The 25362-nt window shown below is 36.3% G+C and overlaps 1 protein-coding gene across 1 annotated transcript; it reads right to left on the reverse strand.

The window, feature by feature from the left end:
- Positions 1-1408: 1408 nt before the first annotated feature.
- On the reverse strand, positions 1409-13826 carry LOC129111725 (insulin receptor substrate 2-like). Its single transcript, XM_054623798.1, has 3 exons — positions 10941-13826; positions 10177-10676; positions 1409-3893 (listed from the first exon to the last, which is right to left on the reverse strand). The coding sequence occupies exons 1-3, from the start codon at positions 13628-13630 to the stop codon at positions 3889-3891; spliced, it is 3195 nt and encodes a 1064-aa protein (XP_054479773.1). The 5' UTR covers positions 13631-13826; the 3' UTR covers positions 1409-3888.
- Positions 13827-25362: the final 11536 nt, after the last annotated feature.

A 25362-nucleotide genomic window follows, 5' to 3' on the forward strand; every position in this document is an offset into this window, starting at 1 on the left:
AATCTCACTAATTAGCACTAATAATATGAAGGCAGTTTGTGGGTTTTAGGGGGGAACATGCTGTACTAATTCTTGATAAACAACAGAACAAATTGCAGTTCTTAGAATTTCTGTTTTTATGCAGCTAGGTGTATTCCCCTAATAGTCCTTAGCTTTGGTTCCATACGTAACGTACAGATATTATCGTTGAGTCAGGCGTATTTAACTCTCCACAACATAAACTATTCCTTTAAATACCACAAACACGATTCCATTTATCATTGACAGCAAAAGTCTCAAAACCTTGGAAAAAACATTGTGAATTGAACCTTTAGGTCAACCCTGTCAATGGAAAAAATTCCTATATTTCACAATGAACACGTGTAACAAGATAACTGCATTGCAAAGAAACACAATGTCCCTGTTTAACAGCTGCATGTGGGAGATGGAAACAGGTGAAATGTGTTGTTTGCTTCAAGCTTTGAACCTGCCGACCTCCAGACTCTGACTACGTGGTCCTTTCTGGAGACGCGTGGCTTTACAGGAAGTCATTGGCTCAGTATGAGCTTCCCGCCCTTGGCCTCTGTCTGAAATAAAAACACTATTACGGAGAGAGAAAGTGTCGTCCGGAGCTCATTCTTCTGCAGGTCGGGGCCACAGTAGGATATCCGCCTCTCTTGACACGCAGTCGGGAAGCTATTAGACTTTGTGCCAAATTCATGACATTCCAGGGAGGGAGGGAGAAGAAGAGGGGCAGGATGGGATTTGGAGTCTTGCGAGGTTCATAATTAGTGGTATAGAGGAAGATTATATCATTGAAAACAGTTTGTCAAAATGTTTAGGCTGACAAAGTTGTCTGTAAACATCATACTTATAGGCAATATAAAACTGATGTTATTAAATCAATTTAAATCAGTCGTCAGAAGAAAAACAAATAAAGGGACGCTATGTTAGACTTGTAAAACAAAATAAATCATTCTTCTTATTACAAATTAGAAGTTGAATTGATAAGCAATAAACAAATCCTGGTTCAATTCAAGACACTCTTTTTCTGCTTCATCCTTACTTGGTCTGGTATGACCAATAGCTCACGGTAGCTAATATTAGCACGTTGCGATATAATCCAATAATGATTGTTTATGTATATCGGAAATAAAACAAGAAAAAGCAACAGGCTTGCTTTAAAACCTTTCAAAAGTATAAACGATATTTGTAAAACAAAAACAACAATTATTTATATTTTCCAATATGCATCTTTACTGTACGGCTAGAAATGGGTATTTCTTATAAAAAAAATATATAATTTTTGTATTACCTTTTTTTACAATATCATTGTATTAAGAAGGCCTTAAAGTTACACCACAGTCATACGATTTTTCATTTAGACTGCATGATATATTATTTGTGGAAATAAAAAATAAAGACAAAGTTGTAATTCTTTAAATAAATTCATTTATTTCTGTAGGTTGCTATCCATAATCAATACAGACAAAAGCAATACTTGACTACCAGAATTTATAAATCATTATAATCATCTCTTGTGAGCATCACAATAAACAGTATATTGAATTATGTACAATGGAAGACAACGAAGCATTCAGACTGAGTCAATCCAAGATCAATCCGTCTGTCCATGGACAGAGAAATGGGGAAAGCGCTTTGAGACATGTCGAGAACAAAGTTCCCAGCGACAGAAAAACAAAACACTTGGCAGAAAGAGAAATGTACACGGAGAAAAACATCTTCTGCTCGCCACAAGAAGAAGAAAATAAATCATCAATGCAATGTTACATTTGGTTCCACGGTTGTAAACTAGATTGTATTCATGTCACTATTGCATATGCCGTTAGGTAAAGTGTGTCAACAAGGCAAAGAGATCTCTATAATAAAATAGACAGATTATTATTTTTTTCATATAGTCAGACTGTGAGGGATAAAAGCATACAATACACTGTACAACCCCAAAGCAAAAACCCCATCCCCTTTTGAAAAATCCGTAGCCAAAGTCTTTACACGGGAATATCATTGCAACATAGGTAAAATCTAAGAACTATGTATTTTCAATAGATTATTTTTAGTTAAACTCTTTCTATGTACAAAATATACACATTCAAGACTCTGTAGATAAATAGATACCACAACTTAGCATGGTACAGCTCCAATATTATTCAGCTCTGACAAAAACCGTTACCCATGTTATGTTTGTGTGGTGTTCCGACCAGCCCAGCGATACATTCAGACATGGTTTAAAGTTTTACAATCTACTGTACACTAAAGGAGGTTGTGAGCCTGCTGGAGTTGGCACAGTGGACGACTCAAGGACCAAACAGTCCATTACAGAGGGCTTTCAGATGATGTTAACTAACCGTCTGGTGGCCATTTTGGAGGGTCAAAGCTTCAGTTTCAGTTTCCGAGACTATGTTACTTTCGAAAGAAATAAGACGTTCTTTTTCTAACTATTCAAAATTTGAATTTATCAGCGAAGCATTATAATTTGTTTTAGCATTATCCTGTCATTGTGATTACATAGGTGTCACTTAGTGATATAGGCTAGTTACATAGTTTTGCTTTAACTTGTAACATTACATAATTCCCTTTGGCCAGATCAAACTTGTTATGCTATCTGCAATACAGCTTTATTTTCCACACAGCTGGATTTCCAGTGACCCTCCATGATGGTGCCAGATGTGGATTCTACTTTTTCATGGATTGTCCAGCACCGTCGTCACTGTCGGGCCCTACGCCCCTCACTTCAGCCCTCAATGGTTGACCATAAACCGTCTCCACTGTGCCCCAAATGTGTCATTTTTCATCGGCTCCCCCCCCTCTGTCGTCACCTCAACTATACAGTTGTACCGTCCAATGACATCACAGCAGAGCGGCCTCAGCGGCAGGCCGTACAGGTTTGAAGGTAGGAGTGTGTGAGGTCTACGGGCTCAAGTGAACTGAGGAACTGTGGGAGGTACAGTGCATTCAGATGCCTGGTGTTGGGGGTCTGAGCCGAGTTATAAAGACATGCATAACTCTCAACGACATTTAGAAATATAATTCTCTAAGTCCAGCGCTTTGATTGGACAGAAAATAAACTACGTTAGAATAAATAAGAAATTAGTAATTAAGAAAATACTTTAATATCAATACGATAAATCAGATCTCAAGCAGCCCCACTGTACTGTATATTTCTGAAATAATATCTTAACTGGTAAGCTTTTTTAAGTTACACAACAGAATAACAATATAGAGATGTAGGTCCACACAGACATACCGTAATAGAATATTTATCTCTTATTTCATAGAAAACATAAGGACAGTATAGACATTAAGGCATCGAGTAGGTCTTATCAGACATTCATCTTCCAAAAATAAATAACATATTCATCTAAATATAGTTATATACTCAGTGTACCTTGGTATCCTCGCTCCCTGGGCCATATGTATGGTAAGTTACTTTGTTCACTGTCATACCGGTTGGTTGTACACACTCGCACTCACACAGGGCAGTCGTAAAACTGCCCTCAAGTAGATAAATAGTATCTGGGTACCATTAGAGTTTTGTTACTATCTGACTATCTTTGCTTCTGTGCTTGCGCCAAAATGTGGGTCACAGATGAGATGGCCTTTGTAAGCGCAGGGAACATGAGATGCTCCGATACACGACACAAACACCCCCCCTCCACACACACACACAAACACACACATATACACGAACACACCTGTCCTGCCTTCAGCGAAACTCATGACATGCATAAACGGTGACCTGCATTGTTTCCTACGTGTGTGTGAGTGTTGCTGAAGGTCCAGACAGTCTTTTAGGGCCACAAAGCCCGGTGGAAGGGCAAAGAGGAGTCTTTTTTCTATTTTTGAGCAGCAGGTTGGTGAAGACGCCAATTCAGAGGAGAGAGGAGTCCTTCAGTCTGAAAGAGACAACCAGAGAGAAAAAAAGAGGGAGTTAGTGGAAATATCATTTCATAACTCTTTGGCTAATACAATCACATACTATTAACAACGATAGGATGAGCGTTTGTAGCCATTTTCATCCAACTGTCAAGAAAATGTTTTGACATATAAAATACAAATGAGGTATATGGAGGTGAATAAATATATTTGGACCAGCTGAAGGCCTACTTTGATGAAATATACATGAAGACCTAAAGCTGCACTTATTGTAGTCTTTTTGTAAACAAACAAAAGTCATATTCAAATTCTGCGTTGCTCACCAGAACTCATAGTGTGAATCTTTTAAGCTTAAACCAATATGTCCAATGCATTTCCTTCCTCATAAAACATTAAAGAAATAATCTAAATCTTGCATTGTTTACATTCAATTCTTCTTTTTTCCTGCCTTTGCTGGTACGCTGCGCTAAACTTCCTTGTGGGTTGCCATGTAATGTAAAACAAATCTTCCCACGAACAACACCAGTGCCAACAACGCAGACCTTTGAGAAGCTGCAGACCTGAGAGGGTTTGAGAGAACACTCTCATACTGTACAGTGTGAACTCAGATTAGGCTGCCGTTTCTGTTCCACAATAACAAGGGACACTGGGAAAAGCAGCTTGAATAACAAGAACACCGAGTGCTGCACACACACACACACACACACACACACACACACACACACACACACACACACACGTGTTCAATAGAAGGGATTTGGGATGTGGTTACCTGATTGTTTGTGCGTATTACTTGTGTTTAATGACGTTATTTAGTAGGAATTTCGGTTCCTTGCGGCCACAATTTTAAGCTCACTCCTGGACTGGTCAACCAATCCTGTATGTTTGATGGTGTGTGTGTTCATTTCTTAACACACCAGCTGTTTTGCCCGGGGAAGCTGCTTGAAGGACGACAGAAGGGGGGCTGGAAGTGGGAGGCTGGTCGGCAGCAGTCTTTATTACATAATCTGGGATAGAGTGATGGGGGGGGGGTCTGCTGTAGCGCTGCCGTGTTGCTATGGACACACGCCGAGCAGAGGAGAGCCAGCTACCAGTACAGCAGCTGATCCATCTCTGATATTATACAGAGAAAGTTAACGCTGCATTTGTGTTGCATTGATAATTATGAAGGATGGTGGGGCCACTCAAATGTGTGTGTGTGTGTGTGTGTGTGTGTGTGTGTGTGTGTGTGTGTGTGTGTGTGTGTGTGTGTGTGTGTGTGTGTGTGGTGGAGGGGTCGGTGGCAGCGCAAGCAGACAGAAGGGAGGATTTATATGAAGTCGGAGTGGTGGTCGGGGGGGGGGGAGGGAGGGAGGGACACTGGGTCAACTGGAAGCCTGAGAGCAAGGCTGTTTTTTCTCCGGTGCTGAAAAGTGGCCATTTTTGGAGCGTTCTTGAAAAAGCACTATCATAACACTATTTTTAAAATGATAAAATGGTAAACAGAGAAGGGTCGGGGTAGTTGAGGACACTGGATGTTAAGTCACTAAATCCTAAAATAAGTCCCTGTATTTTACATAATTGACTATTAAAAGGGACAGTTCACCCCAAAATCAAAAACACATATTTATCCTCTAACGTGTAGTGCTATTGGTCAATCTAGATTGTTTTGGTTGGAGTTGCAAAGTTTTGGAGATACTGGCCATAATTGGATTATATGGCAATATGCGTTTGTGGTGAACTGTCCCTTTAAAACATCCCCTATTTAAACAGAGAAGATATTACCGTTTTTGCTGATGCTTTTATCTTTATACAGCCAATTTAGACAGATTTATTTTGGTTCTAGCTTGGTTTGTGCTCAATTGCCATGAAATGCAGACGTGGACGGTCTAAAGCGGCACAAAATGCCCACACCTTGCATCACATATTAGTCAGCCGCTGACCGCAGAGTAGCCGCCAGCCCTCGCTGATCTACCACTGACCGTCTAATCTCGCCTGCAGGGGCTGTAATCTCATCTGGAGCCGTTGCTGGCTAAATGTGGGCAACGCTGGCCACGCAGTTATCTAGCAGCTAGCGCTTCTGTCTGGAACATCCCGGCCTACTTTAGCCCCCCCACCTCCCCGTGCCATGACACACACACACACACACACACACACACACACACACACACACACACACACACACACACACACACACACACACACACACACACACACACACACACACACACACACACACACACACACACACACACACACAGCCTGGAAACTCTGACACTAGAGCCTGCTTTGTTACGTTTTGTAATATCTCGGCTTCAACGCCGGTCTGACGCGGTCATAAATTAACTATTCAACAGCTTTATGGATGTGTGTGTGTGTGTGTGTGTGTGTGTGTGTGTGTGTGTGTGTGTGTGTGTGTGTGTGTGTGTGTGTGTGTGTGTGCAGGGATGCAGCATCAGGTTTAATGATGTTGGCCAAAATTCCAGCAGTGGAAAAAGTGGAGCCTCTATGCAAATGTTTAAGTAGCAGTGTGGGTGAGCAACATCAATAAAAAAAATAAAAAAAAAACAGAAAAAGAAGGCCTCCAAGATCATGTCGTCCAAATCACAGCCCCGTCTACTGAGCGTGCTCAGAGCGAGTTAGGGATGCATGGCTGTGCAGGCTAGACCCCTTTCGCTTCCCTTAACATCGCAACGCAAACACATGAAACAGGAAGTGTAAATAACGTGGGTATATACGCAACATGCTCCGGGTGTATTTGGATCCACAACACCTCCCTAGCGATGACATCACTCATGCTACTACCGAGTGAATAAGTGCGAGCGGGATTTGAGCCGACGGACATGAATGCCTCTTAATCTGGCCGATGAATTACACACACGATGGCTGATGGTCGTGCTCTCGGCAGCCTGGGGGGGGGCGCGGCAGATGGCGGGCCGTCATTAGCGACGGGGATGGTGAGTAGCTAGGGGTGTGTGTGTGTGTGTGCGTGCGTGTGAGAAAGAGACAGTGGTACGGATGTGCTGATGTGGTCAAGGGAAGGGAAATGAGGGTGTTTACATGTGTGTGAAGACAGGGCAGACTGGCAGGTGTTTAACCCCCTCGTTCGCCCCCACACCTCCATCTGCACACACACTCTCACATACTGGCCCTCTGGAGAGTGGCCATCTGCCACAAGCACTCAGGAGGGTCTTGCAGAGTCCCAGCAGGGCTCCTCCGGACCTGGAGCCCCCTAATCATCTCACCCCCTACCTTCTACCTAGTGTGATGCCTGATGATGACTACGAACACTGCCAGTAAAAGGCAATGAAATCAGCAAGACGAACTGTGTTAAAGAATCATTGCGCCGCGCCGCAATCGGGCCTCTCGAGGCGTCACAGAGGGAGCAGAGGGAGGTTATCGCCAGGCCAGATAAAAGTATTAGTCAGACGAGGAGGCGGAAACGGAGACGGCTGACTTGGCTAATCTGGGTCTGGTACAGAACATCCGCCCGGCTGAGCTGTGGCTAGCCGGGGCCCACGACAAGAGACGGAGAGCAGAGGTAAGCGCATAACCTTTCGGGTCACATGGGCTGGCCCGCCGACAGGACGGGAGGTAAACAAACGCCTTGACCCGTGTGCCAGGCGTTAGGACATCTAAGCCGCCTCTAGGCGGAGCGCCGGGAGAACGGATCCAGCTGTCAAAAGCTTATGACTCCAGGGTTTTGTTGACGAGGAAGGAGGGCGGTCACGTTTCTCGCCAAAAGGGGGCTGTCACGAGGGTCTGAGGTAGGGGGCAAAATTCCAAGGGGCACTTGGTGCTGATTGTGCTTTAATCTTCCTGCACTGGCATTCCACCACCGTAGAGTGAATAAAATATGGATTTAGTGTACGTGACGTCACCCATAGCAGCGGTTGTGAAGCTCAAGTGGTCGGCTCCAGGGGGTCTATGGGGCTAGACTCGGGTTTGGAGACATCCTGAAGTCGGCTTCATTTGCTGCTTGTCCACCACAAACGGCAAAACAGCCAAACTCCATTTGACTGACTGGCTGGAATGAAAACCTGCAGACTTTTGGATCAGGATGGCACATGGTCCATGGGGCCCCCCCCCCGAGTGTGCCGGCCTGATAAACACGAAACCAAAGCCCTCCCCCAGTGGGGCCCGGCACCAAAAACCCCCGGTGGCGTACTTTGACCTCCCTCACCCTGCTTTGCCCCATAGAGCAGTAGGACTGAGCGTTCAGTAAACAAGTCATCGGGGGCCCGCCCGTCCCACGCGTTCTCCCAGAATGCACCACGGTCCAAGGGGGCCTCACTGGCGAGTTTGTTTGTCGCCTCAAAAGCCCCCCCCCCACCTCTTTCTACTGAGCATACAAGACTGTGCTCCGTCTCCCCCCCCCCCCCCCCCCTCTCTCTGCTCGTCTTACTTCTGCTAAGTGAACAGCCTAATGAGGCAGAAGTGCAGCAGCGTGCACGTGCCATGCCGCCCCATTATGCACGCATTCGTTCACCCTTCTCCCACAAACAGTCAGGCACTGGAAAACAAAACAGGCCTCACTCTCACTCTCTCTCTCTCTCTCTCTCTCTCTCTGCACATCTCTGCCAAGTGTTTTCATGGATGCACACTACCCCCACTGAAAAAAAAAGGTCCCCGGGAGTAAAACACACCCGACTGCTCTGCAGGCGTACGTGCAACAGTACACATGTATGTGCTTGACTGTTTTTTCCTCTCCCTCCTCAAGTACATTCAAGCTTTATCAGCGCCATAAAAAAATATTTGTACTCTCTCAAAACACGAGCAGAGAGCACGTGCGAACCAAGGCAGCTCAGATAAAAACAAACAAACACGGGAGCTCACGTTGTTGAGTCATTTTAGCTGAAAAACATTTGACTAGAGTCATGTCACTGTCAAGGATGCCACACATTTAAAGTGTGCAAAAATGAAAATAATTGATTTTCCATACCGTGAGGGGGCTGAACATGACATGAACATTTTTTTCTGTGCTGTGTTCAAAATAAAACACTATATAACGTCTCTCTCTCCCAGTACACAGGGGGGAGGGCCAGGTGGTGAAATAAAAGCCACTTTCTATTCAAACGGCCCGGAGCCGGGACAAAAACAGGCCCCTCTCGCAGCCACTTTTCAAAACCGGCTCGGCCAGGAATGTGGACCGTGACATCCAGTTACCTGATGGCCGCATAGCAACCCGCCCACTTTGTTGTTTTGCTCTCGCCGCCTACAAGGACACAAACACATATCCACTTGTGCCGGGGCCTCACATGTCAGTGTACAAACCCCCACCCCCCCTTCTATGTGCTTGCAAACCCATGTGAGCTGACGACAAGGGGGAAAACTCAAAACTTGGCTTTAATGTCAACATTATGCTTTCCCTCCTTGTTTACACCGTCTGCTATCCCACGCCACAGCTTTATTTGGATCACTGGGATATTCTGGGACGCGGTTATTGATAATGGGATGCTGGGAATAAGAGGTCTGTAGGGGTCACATTAATGTGCAACACATCCTAAAGCCTACCCAACTGAAAAACAACAGCCGGAAATGCCTGCGGCTCAGTGTGACATAAGGAGGCCTCAACACTACTTGTGATCTAACTTATTTTTAATGAATCTGTAGTCTCTCATTCTTGTTTTTTTGGGCAAACAACTTTCATTCATAATAAGCGTTGGTGGAATTCCAATATCTACTTGTGTTTTTTTTTAGTATCTGCAGCCCACACTAGCAGCAGCAGTGAGCGAGGCATCCTGCTCAGCCGCGGTGCTTGTTTACTTCAGAGCTCTCAGCTTGGTCACGTTTCAGAGCAGCCTTGTGCTGCGTTTGAATGCTGTGAGGAAATATTGGAAGTGCCAAATATGAATGAGCCCAAAAACTTTGAAAGTCATTGATTGCAAATAAAAACAGAAGTCACTCTTCATTCGACACCACCACCCCATGGCACTCTGTTGTTTAATTTCAAATGTCGGCAAAAAAAGTGTTACGTGTGCTACAAAATATGAAAGCACTCTGAAGTTGGAGCTTAGGAGCAGCACGCGAAGGCTGCATCAGCACCACCTACATATGTACTTTGAAATCCCCAGAGCCAGTTTGAATTTCTGGAGGAAGTACAAGTTTGCCTTCATCGTTGTTTTTCTTCTCTTACATTTGGCTGCTCTCTTTTCTCTCTGTAAAACCAAACTGCTTTTTTCATTTGTTTCAAAGAAAAAGAGCAACAAATTCACAACCCTTACAACACTGTCTTCCCCCCAAACAATAACAGCTGCTGGACTTTAAGCTGAAAGTTTGGATACATTATTTAGCAGTAACACATCTGACGGCCTCCTCACTCACCTTTGGCAGTGGTTGCAGCCTCCTTGAATCCTAAACAGACATATGGTGAGCTGTGTAATCCATTGATGCCCCCTTTGCAGCTGCTTGTGGGTTTGAAGCCGGCCAGGTCTTCGCATTTCTCCACGTCCCTGTTGTCCAGCAGGTTCAAGGCAATGTAGTTCAGCCCGTTCGGGTAGGCGGCCGAGCTCTGGCGGTTCACAGGGCTGCCGTACTCCTCGTCCGAGCCCTCGCTGCTCCGGGACGAGATGTTCTCCACAGAGCTGTGCCTCTTCATCGCGTCGCCGCGAGCGAAGGAGGGGAAGACCGGCGTCACGGTGGCGGTGGAGGAGAAGGTCTCGGAGCTGTGGCGACGACGTCCTTGCGGGTTGGCCCGGATCACCTTGGCGGAACAGTCGGGGTCCACTGTGGGGGAGGAGGTGGCCCCAAGCAGGAAGACCCCAATGCTTTCTGGGACCCCCTGGTCTTCCAGGGAGAGCCTGCTTTCCCTGCTGCTCTGGCAGCTAGGGAACAAAGTTCAAAATATGACATGGTTAGTCAGCAAATACATTTCACCTTCATGCTAGCAAAATAAAACTTCTAACTAAATAATACCAAATTCCTAAAATATTCAGGATATTTTGGCTACTTCATGTTTAGTCACATTTGTTTTTCACAATTCCCATGCCATCTGCCTCTTTATTAAGAGGAAATCAACGGAGGATATTTGTTCATTCTTGAATCAGTGTTGACATTCATTCATCCCCTCCCAGCACAGTTACACATACCTTGCTGTGTTCTGAGGAACAAGCTGTGGGGGCGAGCTGGTCATCCCAAATGTCATCTCAGTGTAGTCATTTTTCACCTCATCACCGAGGCCCTGACACCCTTTCTCACCATCCTGATGGTACACTCCATCTTCCTCTGAGCACATGGATAACTCTGGGAGTGTATCCAAGCGTTCAGCGGGAGTGTGAGCCTCTTTGCGTGAGTGTGAGCCCAGTTCCAGGTTCATGTAGTCTGACAGAGAGGACCTCCCCGGGCCCCCACCGCTGGAGCCCGGCGATGAGGACTGGCTCTCTGTGGAGACAACAGAGGGCGGGGAGAATCTGGCGCCGCTGAAGTCAATGTTAATGTATTCTCCAGGGCTCCGGGGCTCTCCGGGGAGGGGGTGCTCGTTCATGCTGGGCAGGGTCCTCAGGGTGTCCAGGGATAGCCGGTTAGGCCTGCCGAGCCTCCCCCTGTAGGGCAGGTTCTCCACCCGACCGTGTCTGACTGGGGAGGGTACCGAGGGGCTCAGCGGTGAGGTCTGTGCTGAACTGGGCTGCATCACTGAATAATAGTCCGACTCCCCCGCCCTCTGCCTCAAACTCTGAGGGCTCATCAACACGTACTGGCTGCTCTCCTCATTCTTGGAGGACTGAAGTTTAGCAGGGAGCGTGAGGGAGCCGGCCTGGTACGCTGACCTCACTGACGCCGAATCACCCGCTAGCAGGCCCAAGTAGTAGTCAGGGGGTGTCTGGAGTGGATGGGGGTTTCCAGGCGACATGTTCATGTATTCACCGTGCCTGTCTGGGCTCTCCATGGAGGACTTGGAGCCACACCACATTCTCATGTAGCCGTTGTCCTCCAGAGAGCTGCTGCAGGGGGAGTTGGTCTTGTAGCCACCGCTGGCAGCCGCCTGAGGATGCACCCTAGGGTTCACAATCTGCTTCGGTGCTGAAACACACATGGGGCTCATGGGCATGTAGTTGTCTACCTTGCCCGACTGGGCTGCCACACCTGGCGTCATTGGCATGTAGCCATCATCAGCAAGGTTACTGCTGGAGCTCCTGGACGAACCGATTTCAATGTCTCCATAATCCTCTGGGTAACACACTTTGGGCGAGGCGGAGTGAGAGTTCTGTCCGTGGGCCATCCTCATGAGCGTGTAGTCATCCAGGGAGGCGGAGGACAGCGGTGCCACCACCCTCTGTTGACGTGGAGTGGTGAGGGAGTGCGTCCGCTTCCTGTAAGCCTTGTCTTGCGCCAAGCTGTCGCCGCCAGCCCCTGAGCTGCTGCCATTCGCCCCCTCCATTATCATGTAGCCACAAGGGTCGCTGATGTCACGGGAAGGGGGCGTGCTGGACAGAGAGTCGGGGGTGTCGCTGCGGGTCAGGGGGATGAATCGGAGTTCACAAGGGCTGGAGCTGTAATCGTCACACAGCATGAAGCCAGTGTCACTGAGGGAGCCGGAGATTGAGGCGTTGCAGCTGAAAGGCCGCCTGGCTTTGTCAGGAGTGCAGATTCTGGCCCCCCCTCTGGGAGACATGCTGATGGGGCTGGAGGTGCCCGGCGGGGAGTTTGACACCGGCATGGACCGGCTATGATGCAGGCTGGAGGAGGAATCTAGCATCCTGCAGGTGCGCCCACTGCTGAGGGTGTGGGACCTGATGAGGTGATTCCCAGAGTTTGGACTGGTGGGACTCCCGTTGACAGATATTGACATGGACACGGGCCGGGTCACGCTCCCGTCCCCCTCGCTGGCTGTTCTAATCCGACAGGACGTGAACTTTCTCCCCGGCGACGTAGCTGCCATGCTATCTGTTCTGGATCTCCTCACCAGGCCCGTCTGGCTGGGGGGGAGGTTATTGAGGTTGCGCCGCGTGGGCACAGAGATGGGGTTGGTGCTGGAGGACTGGCTCTTGCTACGCGGCCTGAACTCAGACAGCTCCTTCATGGCCTTCATGGCCTCGAGGATGGTCTCGTGGATGTTTTGTGCCACCACCAAGTCCTCCGCCTGCATCCAGAACTCCCCGGGCCCGGTCACTGCCGAGCGGCCCACCTCTATGAAGAAGAAGCTGTCAGAGTGGCCGCACCGCCTGATGTTCATGAGCTGTAAACTGACAGCGGCTGTTTCAGAGTTCAGTTTGACAAAGCTGATGGTCCTGCTGGACAAACACAGCCTGTACACTCCAGTGAGGTTCTTGATCTGACCCAGGCCTTTGGATTTCAAGTTGACCTGCCACACCTCCTTATAAGCAGCTGTTGCAGGGGTAATGAGTCCATAGCTGGCTTCCTCAAAGCCCACTAAAGAGGAGGTGGAAGCTGGGCTGTCGTACACTTTCCCCTCGGCTATGAGATCTGTCAGCACCGTGTACCAGTCCTCCTGCTCCTGCTCGCTGTCCGCAGCCACTGCGAAGTACTCGTCCTTGGTGTAGAGGGCGATGAGGTGCTTGTGCTTTGCGTCGGCTCGCTTGTTTACGCACAGACATGAGTCCAAAGTTATGACACGTTTGGCGACAGACTTGTTCCTCCATTTCTTCTCACTCTCATAGTACTCCAGCCGCGCAGGGCAGCTCTCTGTCGGCTCTCGGAGGACGAAGAACCGCCGGTGCCCATGTTTCTGCTTCCTCAGGTACCCACACTTCTTCACCCCTATCGTCCCATTTGGAGACAGGTGAGGAGGAGGATGAGGAGGATGAGGAGGACTTGCCATTTCTTCTTTTTTATTCTCCCCTTACCTCAACTTCCAAATACCCAAGAGGCGCGTTTCTTTGATTTTACGCACAGCCAAATCACTCCAAAGAGATGGCGCTTGGATGAAATGGATGATCTAATCCATTGCAGACACTTCTCCTGCGTCCGACCAGACCAGGGAGACTGATCTGATCCTGGAGAATAACAACATGTGACGCTGCTGCTGCTAAAAACAGAATAAAACACTGGAGTCATAGGGAGGAGGAGCATGCTGCAGGGGCCGTGCCTCTCCATTACGCACAGCCCACGCACCCCATTGGCTGCTGGGATGAGTCAAGGCATGCATAATAATAAAGAAAAAAAAAAGAAAAAGTCACAAGCCAGTTGAATAACAGCAATTCCTGCAAACTGTAAGAAAAGCAAATCGTTTTATGTTTCTTATTTCAGCAGCAGAGTGATTATATTCCTTTATTTTGTTGTATAGTATGTGTATTTATTGTGTAGTTGTATAGTATGTGTATTTATTGTCTGTGTAGTTGTATAGTATGTGTATTTATTGTCTGTGTCTGTGTAGTAGTATAGTATGTGTATTTATTGTCTGTGTAGTTGTATAGTATGTGTATTTATTGTCTGTGTAGTTGTATAGTATGTGTATTTATTGTCTGTGTAGTTGTATAGTATGTGTATTTATTGTCTGTAGTTGTATAGTATGTGTATTTATTGTCTGTGTAGTTGTATAGTATGTGTATTTATTGTCTGTAGTTGTATAGTATGTGTATTTATTGTCTGTGTAGTTGTATAGTATGTGTATTTATTGTCTGTGTAGTTGTATAGTATGTGTATTTATTGTCTGTGTAGTTGTATAGTATGTGTATTTATTGTCTGTGTAGTTGTATAGTATGTGTATTTATTGTCTGTGTAGTTGTATAGTATGTGTATTTATTGTCTGTGTAGTTGTATAGTATGTGTATTTATTGTCTGTGTAGTTGTATAGTATGTGTATTTATTGTCTGTGTAGTTGTATAGTATGTGTATTTATTGTCTGTGTAGTTGTATAGTATGTGTATTTATTGTCTGTGTAGTTGTATAGTATGTGTATTTATTGTCTGTGTAGTTGTATAGTATGTGTATTTATTGTCTGTGTAGTTGTATAGTATGTGTATTTATTGTCTGTGTAGTTGTATAGTATGTGTATTTATTGTCTGTGTAGTTGTATAGTATGTGTATTTATTGTCTGTGTCTGTAGTTGTATAGTATGTGTATTTATTGTCTGTGTAGTTGTATAGTATGTGTATTTATTGTCTGTGTAGTTGTATAGTATGTGTATTTATTGTCTGTGTAGTTGTATAGTATGTGTATTTATTGTCTGTATTTGTGTAGTTGTATAGTATGTGTATTTATTGTCTGTGTAGTTGTATAGTATGTGTATTTATTGTCTGTGTAGTTGTATAGTAGTTGTATAGTATGTGTATTTATTGTCTGTGTAGTTGTATAGTATGTGTATTTATTGTCTGTGTAGTTGTATAGTATGTGTATTTATTGTCTGTATTTATTGTCTGTGTAGTTGTATAGTATGTGTATTTATTGTCTGTGTAGTTGTTGTATAGTATGTGTATTTATTGTCTGTGTAGTTGTATAGTATGTGTATTTATTGTCTGTGTAGTTGTATAGTATGTGTATTTATTGTCTGTGTAGTTGTATAGTATGTGTATTTATTGTCTGTGTAGTTGTATAGTATGTGTATTTATTGTCTGTGTAGTTGTATAGTATGTGTATTTATTGTCTGTGTAGTTGTATAGTATGTGTATTTATTGTCTGTGTAGTTGTATAGTATGTGTATTTATTGTCTGTGTAGTTGTATAGTATGTGTATTTATTGTCTGTGTAGTTGTATAGTATGTGTATTTATTGTCTGTGTAGTTGTATAGTATGTGTATTTATTGTCTGTGTAGTTGTATAGTATGTGTATTTATTGTCTGTGTAGTTGTATAGTATGTGTATTTATTGTCTGTGTAGTTGTATAGTATGTGTATTTATTGTCTGTGTAGTTGTATAGTATGTGTATTTATTGTCTGTGTAGTTGTATAGTATGTGTATTTATTGTCTGTGTCTGTGTAGTTGAGCTGCTGCAACACTTGAATTTCCCCCATGGGGATCAATAAAGGAATATAAAAATAATAATAATAATACCTCCTCATTGTTATGTGTGATTGACAAGCCAGTTTGGATTGATGAGGATTTGAAAGGTGTAACATAATGCTGCTGAGGCAGTGAGAGTGTAAACAGCCCTGATGTCCCACTTGTTATGTAAGGAGGCCTATATTTAAACCTGTGGGTATTCCTCTCCAACTGGATCTTAATGTTCCCATTTCAACTCCCATCTATTCTCCCATCAACACACTACAGCAGTGTCCATATTTGGTAGTAGTTATTGAGTTTATTTGAAAGAATTTAGCTTTTACAATGTACAAAAAAAACAGCTGAAGTAGGGAGGGGGGGGGTTTCTCTGTGGTTGTGATATTCTTTCACTTTGCTGCACATTCACAAAATGTTCTTGCTGAATGAAAGACAGCCATCTCACAGAGGGGGAATGACTAAAGCGAATGCGTCAGAGGGCCCCTGTGTCATAACACGCTGCAGAAATGCTGCCATCATCTGGCTGCTCGTCTTCCCCACACATGATTCCAACAACAACAACAAGAAAAACTTTTTTTCTCCTCTGCGTGGACAAAACAGGAGGCACCAAAGGTCGTGCCCAATAACAAGCGCCCGGGGGGGGGCGACTGCATCAGGCCGTGAAGGGCCTCGCAGACATCTGTTCGTCAGATCATCTTGGCAATTATGCCAGTAATTTTCACTGTGATCTTCAGGATCATTGGTCAAGTCCCCCCTTCCCACCCCCCCTTCCCAAACCTTAAAACACACATATAATCTCCCCCAACAATCAGATTACACCTCTCTCAGTGAGGTGTCAGTGTGAATTAAATGCAATGGATGATTTGTGGGATCTGCCCCCTTTAAACACACACATAGATACTCCAGATTAAGGGTAATCCCCACCTTCTCTAATCACTATTGTGCTCTTTATTGATATTGTTGATGATCTGCTATGTGTTACTAAATCCTGGTGGAGGTGTTGATGTTTTTTGCCCATATCTCAGATTAAAGGTGACGGCTAATGCTGGAAAAAAACACATGCCAGGGCCCGGTTGATCCCTGATGAAGGAAGGACTTGTGCGAAAACAGAAAAACAGGCAACGGCCAAATGTCAGCGGGATCACACACACACACACAGACACACACACACACACACACACACACACACACACACACACACACACACACACACACACACACACACACACACACACACACACATCAACACCTCCACCAGGATTTAGTAACACATAGCAGATATAAACAGCCCGAGGCAATAAAAAACAAAAGGAACAAAGGGATTATTGTTGACACCTCACCGGCAGGGACGTACAATAGCTTGGCATGAACACTGAGGGTATTGACGCTGAATGCTGAATATTGTTGTTTTGCAGGCAGTGCATGGGATGCGGTGTACTGATGTGTTCCCACATGGTTTTTAATTCAACACCAGTCAGGGTTTCCTCTTTCCCTCTGCAAGCCCAAACCCAGGGACCTTTTACGACTTGCACTAATGCCAATTGGTAACTTTTCCTCCATGGAAAATGAGTTCCTTTTATGTGAGCAGGTTTTGATACCACCAAAGCAAAACATCTGCAATTTAGGAGCTCCTCTACCTCAGCGGGATATTTGGGGAATTCTTTCCACCGGTGGTTAATTTTCAACTCCATCATGGCCGCCACGTTGTACTACTAAGTGTGAACAGGCCTGAGGACAGATTCTATCTGGAGCTTTCAACTGCATCCAACAGTCTTCCTCCAAGCTGTTTGGTCAAATTAAATATTTTTGAGTTCTAGAAGGATAATAATCTTTGTCGAACTCAAAACCAGTAAAAATCCATTGGAACTACTTTTCCAAGTTATGATAGTATAGCAGTAGAATTGGTTCTGGGAAAATATTAATAATACGATAATTAGTAGCATTACATAGTGTTCACTTCACTGTGTCTACAGGCAACATTTTCATTGTTACAAGGTAAATGTTCTTTTTAAAATAGATCTTTGTGTACAAGTTTGGAAAAATTAATAGTTTTTTTAAAAATAGATTCTTGTGTATTTAATTGTCGGACTGACAGCTGTGTGGTATTATGTCAGGCCAACAATGACGAGGTCAAGTAGAACAGTTGCAAAGGGTCGAGCTAACTGTGTAATTTGATCAGCAGGAAAGTTGGGTCAACTTGACCCGAGTGAGAAATAATAACTTGAGCCAACAACAGTTATGGGTTGAGATAACCTTTTCAAATGTTGAATGTTTTTTACCAACATGACTTGTAAAGTGAACAAGTTGAGACTACATACATTTTTGAATTAGGAAAAAGCTCAGACGACTTAACATTTTGAATTGTGTGCACATTGTTTCAACTAAATAGCAATGTGAACTTACTTTTTAAGGTATGGTTATTGAATACATTTCTGAAGTTATTTTTTGCCCAATCCCTACTCTCCACTTATAATATTAGAAACTTCCAGATCATATTTTTTGGACCTATTGTTGCTAAAGCTCCAGCAACAGCTTGTACCCAAAGGTAGAAATGAAACACTATTTGTCTGACAGTGTAAGAGGATACTTGTTTGTTAATAGTACACCACTGACCTCTAGTGGCAAAAGACCAACACTGCATGCCCTCAAAATGAGTAACCAGTCTCATACTGTATGTTTGTTTACTATAGAGGCCATATCTTTTTCCAGGAATAGTTTGGCATGATGGAATAATAAAGCTCATGTTGAGTTCAATTTTTTGATATTTAAAAAAAATAAAAAATAAGTAAAAAATAATATATATATATATATATATTTAAAAGAAGACATACATTTATATATATATATATTAAAGAAGACATGCATTTATATATATATTAAAGAAGACATACATTTATATATATATATATATAAAAGAAGACATACATTTATATATATATATACAAAAGACATACATTTATATATATACAAAAGAAGACATACATTTATATATATATAAAAGAAGACATACATTTATATATATATATATATATATATATTATAAAGAAGACATACATTTTTATATATATATATATATATATATATTTAAAAGAAGACATACATTTATATATATATATATATATAAAAGAAGACATACATTTATATATATATACAAAAGAAGACATACATTTATATATATAAAAGAAGACATACATTTATATATATATACAAAAGAAGACATACATTTATATATATAAAAGAAGACATACATTTATATATATATATATATATATATATATAAAAGAAGACATACATTTATATATATATATTTAAAAGAAGACATACATTTATATTATATATATATATATATATATATATATTTAAAAGAAGACATACATTTATATATATATATATATAAAAGAAGACATACATTTATATATATATATTTAAAAGAAGACATACATTTATATATATATATATATATATATATAAAAGAAGACATACATTTATATATATATATATATATACAAAAGAAGACATACATTTATATATATATATATATTAAAGAAGACATGCATTTATATATATATAAAAGAAGACATACATTTATATATATATATATACAAAAGAAGACATACATTTATATATATATATATATATACAAAAGAAGACATACATTTATATATATATATATTAAAGAAGACATACATTTATATATATATAATACATATACATTTATACATATTCATACATTTATATATATATATAAAAGAAGACATACATTTATACATATATTAAAGAAGACATACATTTATATATATATATATATATATATATATATTAAAGAAGACATACATATATATATATATATATATATATATATAAAAGAAGACATACATATATATATATATATATATATATATATATATTTATATATATATATATATATATATATATAAAAAAGACATACATTTATATATATATATATATATACATTTATGTATATATATATAAAAGAAGACATACATTTATATATATATATATACAAAAGAAGACATACATTTATATATATATTAAAGAAGACATACATTTATATATATACAAAAGAAGACATACATTTATATATATATATATATACAAAAGAAGACATACATTTATATATATATAAAATATATACATTTATATATATATAATACATATACATTTATACATATTCATACATTTATATATATATATACAAAAGAAGACATACATTTATATATATACAAAAGAAGACATACATATATATATATATATATAAAAGAAGACATACATTTATATATATATATATATATACAAAAGAAGACATACATTTATATATATATATAAAAGAAGACATACATTTATATATATATAATACATATACATTTATACATATTCATACATTTATATATATATATACAAAAGAAGACATACATTTATTTATATATATATAAAAGAAGACATACATTTATATATATATATATATATATATATATATATATATATATATATATACAAAAGAAGACATACATTTATATATATATATATATATATATATAAAAGAAGAAGACATACATTTTTATATATATATATATATATACAAAAGAAGACATACATTTATATATATATATAAAAGAAGACATACATTTATATATATATAATACATATACATTTATACATATTCATACATTTATATATATATATACAAAAGAAGACATACATTTATTTATATATATATAAAAGAAGACATACATTTTATATATATATATATATATATATATATATATATATATATACAAAAGAAGACATACATTTTATATATATATATATATATATATAAAAGAAGACATACATTTATATATATATATATATACAAAAGAAGACATACATTTATATATATATATAAAAGAAGACATACATTTATATATATATAATACATATACATTTATACATATTCATACATTTATATATATATACAAAAGAAGACATACATTTATTTATATATATATAAAAGAAGACATACATTTATATATATATATATATATATACAAATACACTATTTGTCTGACAGTGTAAGAGGATACTTGTTTGTTAATAGTACACCACTGACCTCTAGTGGCAAAAGACCAACACTGCATGCCCTCAAAATGAGTAACCAGTCTCATACTGTATGTTTGTTTACTATAGAGGCCATATCTTTTTCCAGGAATAGTTTGGCATGATGGAATAATAAAGCTCATGTTGAGTTCAATTTTTTGATATTTAAAAAAAATAAAAAATAAGTAAAAAATAATATATATATATATATTTAAAAGAAGACATACATTTATATATATATATATTAAAGAAGACATGCATTTATATATATATTAAAGAAGACATACATTTATATATATATATATATAAAAGAAGACATACATTTATATATATATATACAAAAGACATACATTTATATATATACAAAAGAAGACATACATTTATATAAATATAAAAGAAGACATACATTTATATATATATATATATATATATTTAAAAGAAGACATACATTTATATATATATATATATATTAAAGAAGACATGCATTTATATATATACAAAAGAAGACATACATTTATATATATATATATATATATATTTAAAAGAAGACATACATTTATATATATATATATATATATATTTAAAAGAAGACATACATTTATATATATATATATATATATATTTAAAAGAAGACATACATTTTATATATATATATATATATATAAAAGAAGACATACATTTATATATATATACAAAAGAAGACATACATTTATATATATATAAAAGAAGACATACATTTATATATATATACAAAAGAAGACATACATTTATATATTTAAAAGAAGACATACATTTATATATATATATATATATAAAAGAAGACATACATTTATATATATATACAAAAGAAGACATACATTTATATATATAAAAGAAGACATACATTTATATATATATACAAAAGAAGACATACATTTATATATATAAAAGAAGACATACATTTATATATATATATATATATATATATATATAAAAGAAGACATACATTTATATATATATATTTAAAAGAAGACATACATTTATATATATATATATATATATATATATTTAAAAGAAGACATACATTTTATATATATATATATATAAAAGAAGACATACATTTATATATATATTTAAAAGAAGACATACATATATATATATATATATATATATAAAAGAAGACATACATTTATATATATATATATATATACAAAAGAAGACATACATTTATATATATATATATATTAAAGAAGACATGCATTTATATATATATAAAAGAAGACATACATTTATATATATATATATACAAAAGAAGACATACATTTATATATATATATATATATAAAAAGAAGACATACATTTATATATATATATATTAAAGAAGACATACATTTATATATATATAATACATATACATTTATACATATTCATACATTTATATATATATATAAAAGAAGACATACATTTATACATATATTAAAGAAGACATACATTTATATATATATATATATATATATATTATACATACATATATATATATATATATATATATATATATATATAAAAGAAGACATACATTTATATATATATATATATATATATATAAAAGAAGACATACATTTTTATATATATATATATATAAAAGAAGACATACATTTATATATATATATATATAAAAGAAGACATACATTTATATATATATATAAAAGAAGACATACATTTATATATATATATATACAAAAAGAAGACATACATATATATACAATTTAAGAAGACATACATTTATATATATATATAAAATAAGACATACATTTATATATATATATATAAAAGAAGACATACATTTATTATATATATATACATTTATATATATATAAAAGAAGACATACATTTATATATATATATATATATATACAAAAGAAGACATACATTTATATATATATATATATAAAAGAAGACATACATTTATATATATATATATATATACAAAAGAAGACATACATTTATATATATATATAAAAGAATATATATACATATTATATATATATATATATATATATACAAAAGAAGACATACATTTATATATATATAATACATATACATTTATACATATTCATACATTTATATATATATATACAAAAGAAGACATACATTTATTTATATATATAAGACATACATTTAAAAGAAGACATACATTTATATATATATATATATATATATATAAATATATATATATATATATATATAAAAGAAGACATACATTTATATTTATATATATATATATATATATAAAAGAAGACATACATTTATATATATATATATATATACAAAAGAAGACATACATTTATATATATATATAAAAGAAGACATACATTTATATATATATAATACATATACATTTATACATATTCATACATTTATATATATATATACAAAAGAAGACATACATTTATTTATATATATATAAAAGAAGACATACATTTTATATATATATATATATATATATATATATATATATATATATATATACAAAAGAAGACATACATTTATATATATATATATATATATAAAAGAAGACATACATTTATATATATATATATATACAAAAGAAGACATACATTTATATATATATATAAAAGAAGACATACATTTATATATATATAATACATATACATTTATACATATTCATACATTTTATATATATATACAAAAGAAGACATACATTTATTTATATATATATAAAAGAAGACATACATTTATATATATATATATATATATATTTATACACTATTTGTCTGACAGTGTAAGAGGATACTTGTTTGTTAATAGTACACCACTGACCTCTAGTGGCAAAAGACCAACACTGCATGCCCTCAAAATGAGTAACCAGTCTCATACTGTATGTTTGTTTACTATAGAGGCCATATCTTTTTCCAGGAATAGTTTGGCATGATGGAATAATAAAGCTCATGTTGAGTTCAATTTTTTGATATTTAAAAAAAATAAAAAATAAGTAAAAAATAATATATATATATATATTTAAAAGAAGACATACATTTATATATATATATATATTAAAGAAGACATGCATTTATATATATATTAAAGAAGACATACATTTATATATATATATATATAAAAGAAGACATACATTTATATATATATATAAAAAGACATACATTTATATATATACAAAAGAAGACATACATTTATATATATATAAAAGAAGACATACATTTATATATATATATATATATATATTTAAAAGAAGACATACATTTATATACATATATATATTAAAGAAGACATGCATTTATATATATACAAAAGAAGACATACATTTATATATATATATATATATATATATTTAAAAGAAGACATACATTTATATATATATATATATATATATATTTAAAAGAAGACATACATTTATATATATATATATATATATATATATTTAAAAGAAGACATACATTTATATATATATATATATAAAAGAAGACATACATTTATATATATATACAAAAGAAGACATACATTTATATATATATAAAAGAAGACATACATTTATATATATATACAAAAGAAGACATACATTTATATATTTAAAAGAAGACATACATTTATATATATATATATATATAAAAGAAGACATACATTTATATATATATATAAAAGAAGACATACATTTATATATATAAAAGAAGACATACATTTATATATATATACAAAAGAAGACATACATTTATATATATAAAAGAAGACATACATTTATTTATATATATATATATATATATATATATAAAAGAAGACATACATTTATATATATATATTTAAAAGAAGACATATATTTATTATATATATATATATATATATATATATATTAAAAGAAGACATACATTTTATATATATATATATAAAAGAAGACATACATTTATATATATATATATAAAAGAAGACATACATTTATATATATATATATATACAAAAGAAGACATACATTTATATATATATATATATTAAAGAAGACATGCATTTATATATATATAAAAGAAGACATACATTTATATATATATATATACAAAAGAAGACATACATTTATATATATATATATATATATATATATACAAAAGAAGACATACATTTATATATATATATATTAAAGAAGACATACATTTATATATATATAATACATATACATTTATACATATTCATACATTTATATATATATATAAAAGAAGACATACATTTATACATATATTAAAGAAGACATACATATATATATATATATATATATATATTAAAAGAAGACATACATATATATATATATATATATATATATATATATAAAAGAAGACATACATTTATATATATATATATATATATATAAAAGAAGACATACATTATATATATATATATATATATATATAAAAGAAGACATACATTTATATATATATATATATAAAAGAAGACATACATTTATGTATATATATATAAAAGAAGACATACATTTATATATATATATATACAAAAGAAGACA

Source organism: Anoplopoma fimbria, chromosome 22 (assembly GCF_027596085.1).
Source record: "Anoplopoma fimbria isolate UVic2021 breed Golden Eagle Sablefish chromosome 22, Afim_UVic_2022, whole genome shotgun sequence".
In the NCBI taxonomy this organism is placed as follows: Eukaryota; Metazoa; Chordata; class Actinopteri; order Perciformes; family Anoplopomatidae; genus Anoplopoma; species Anoplopoma fimbria.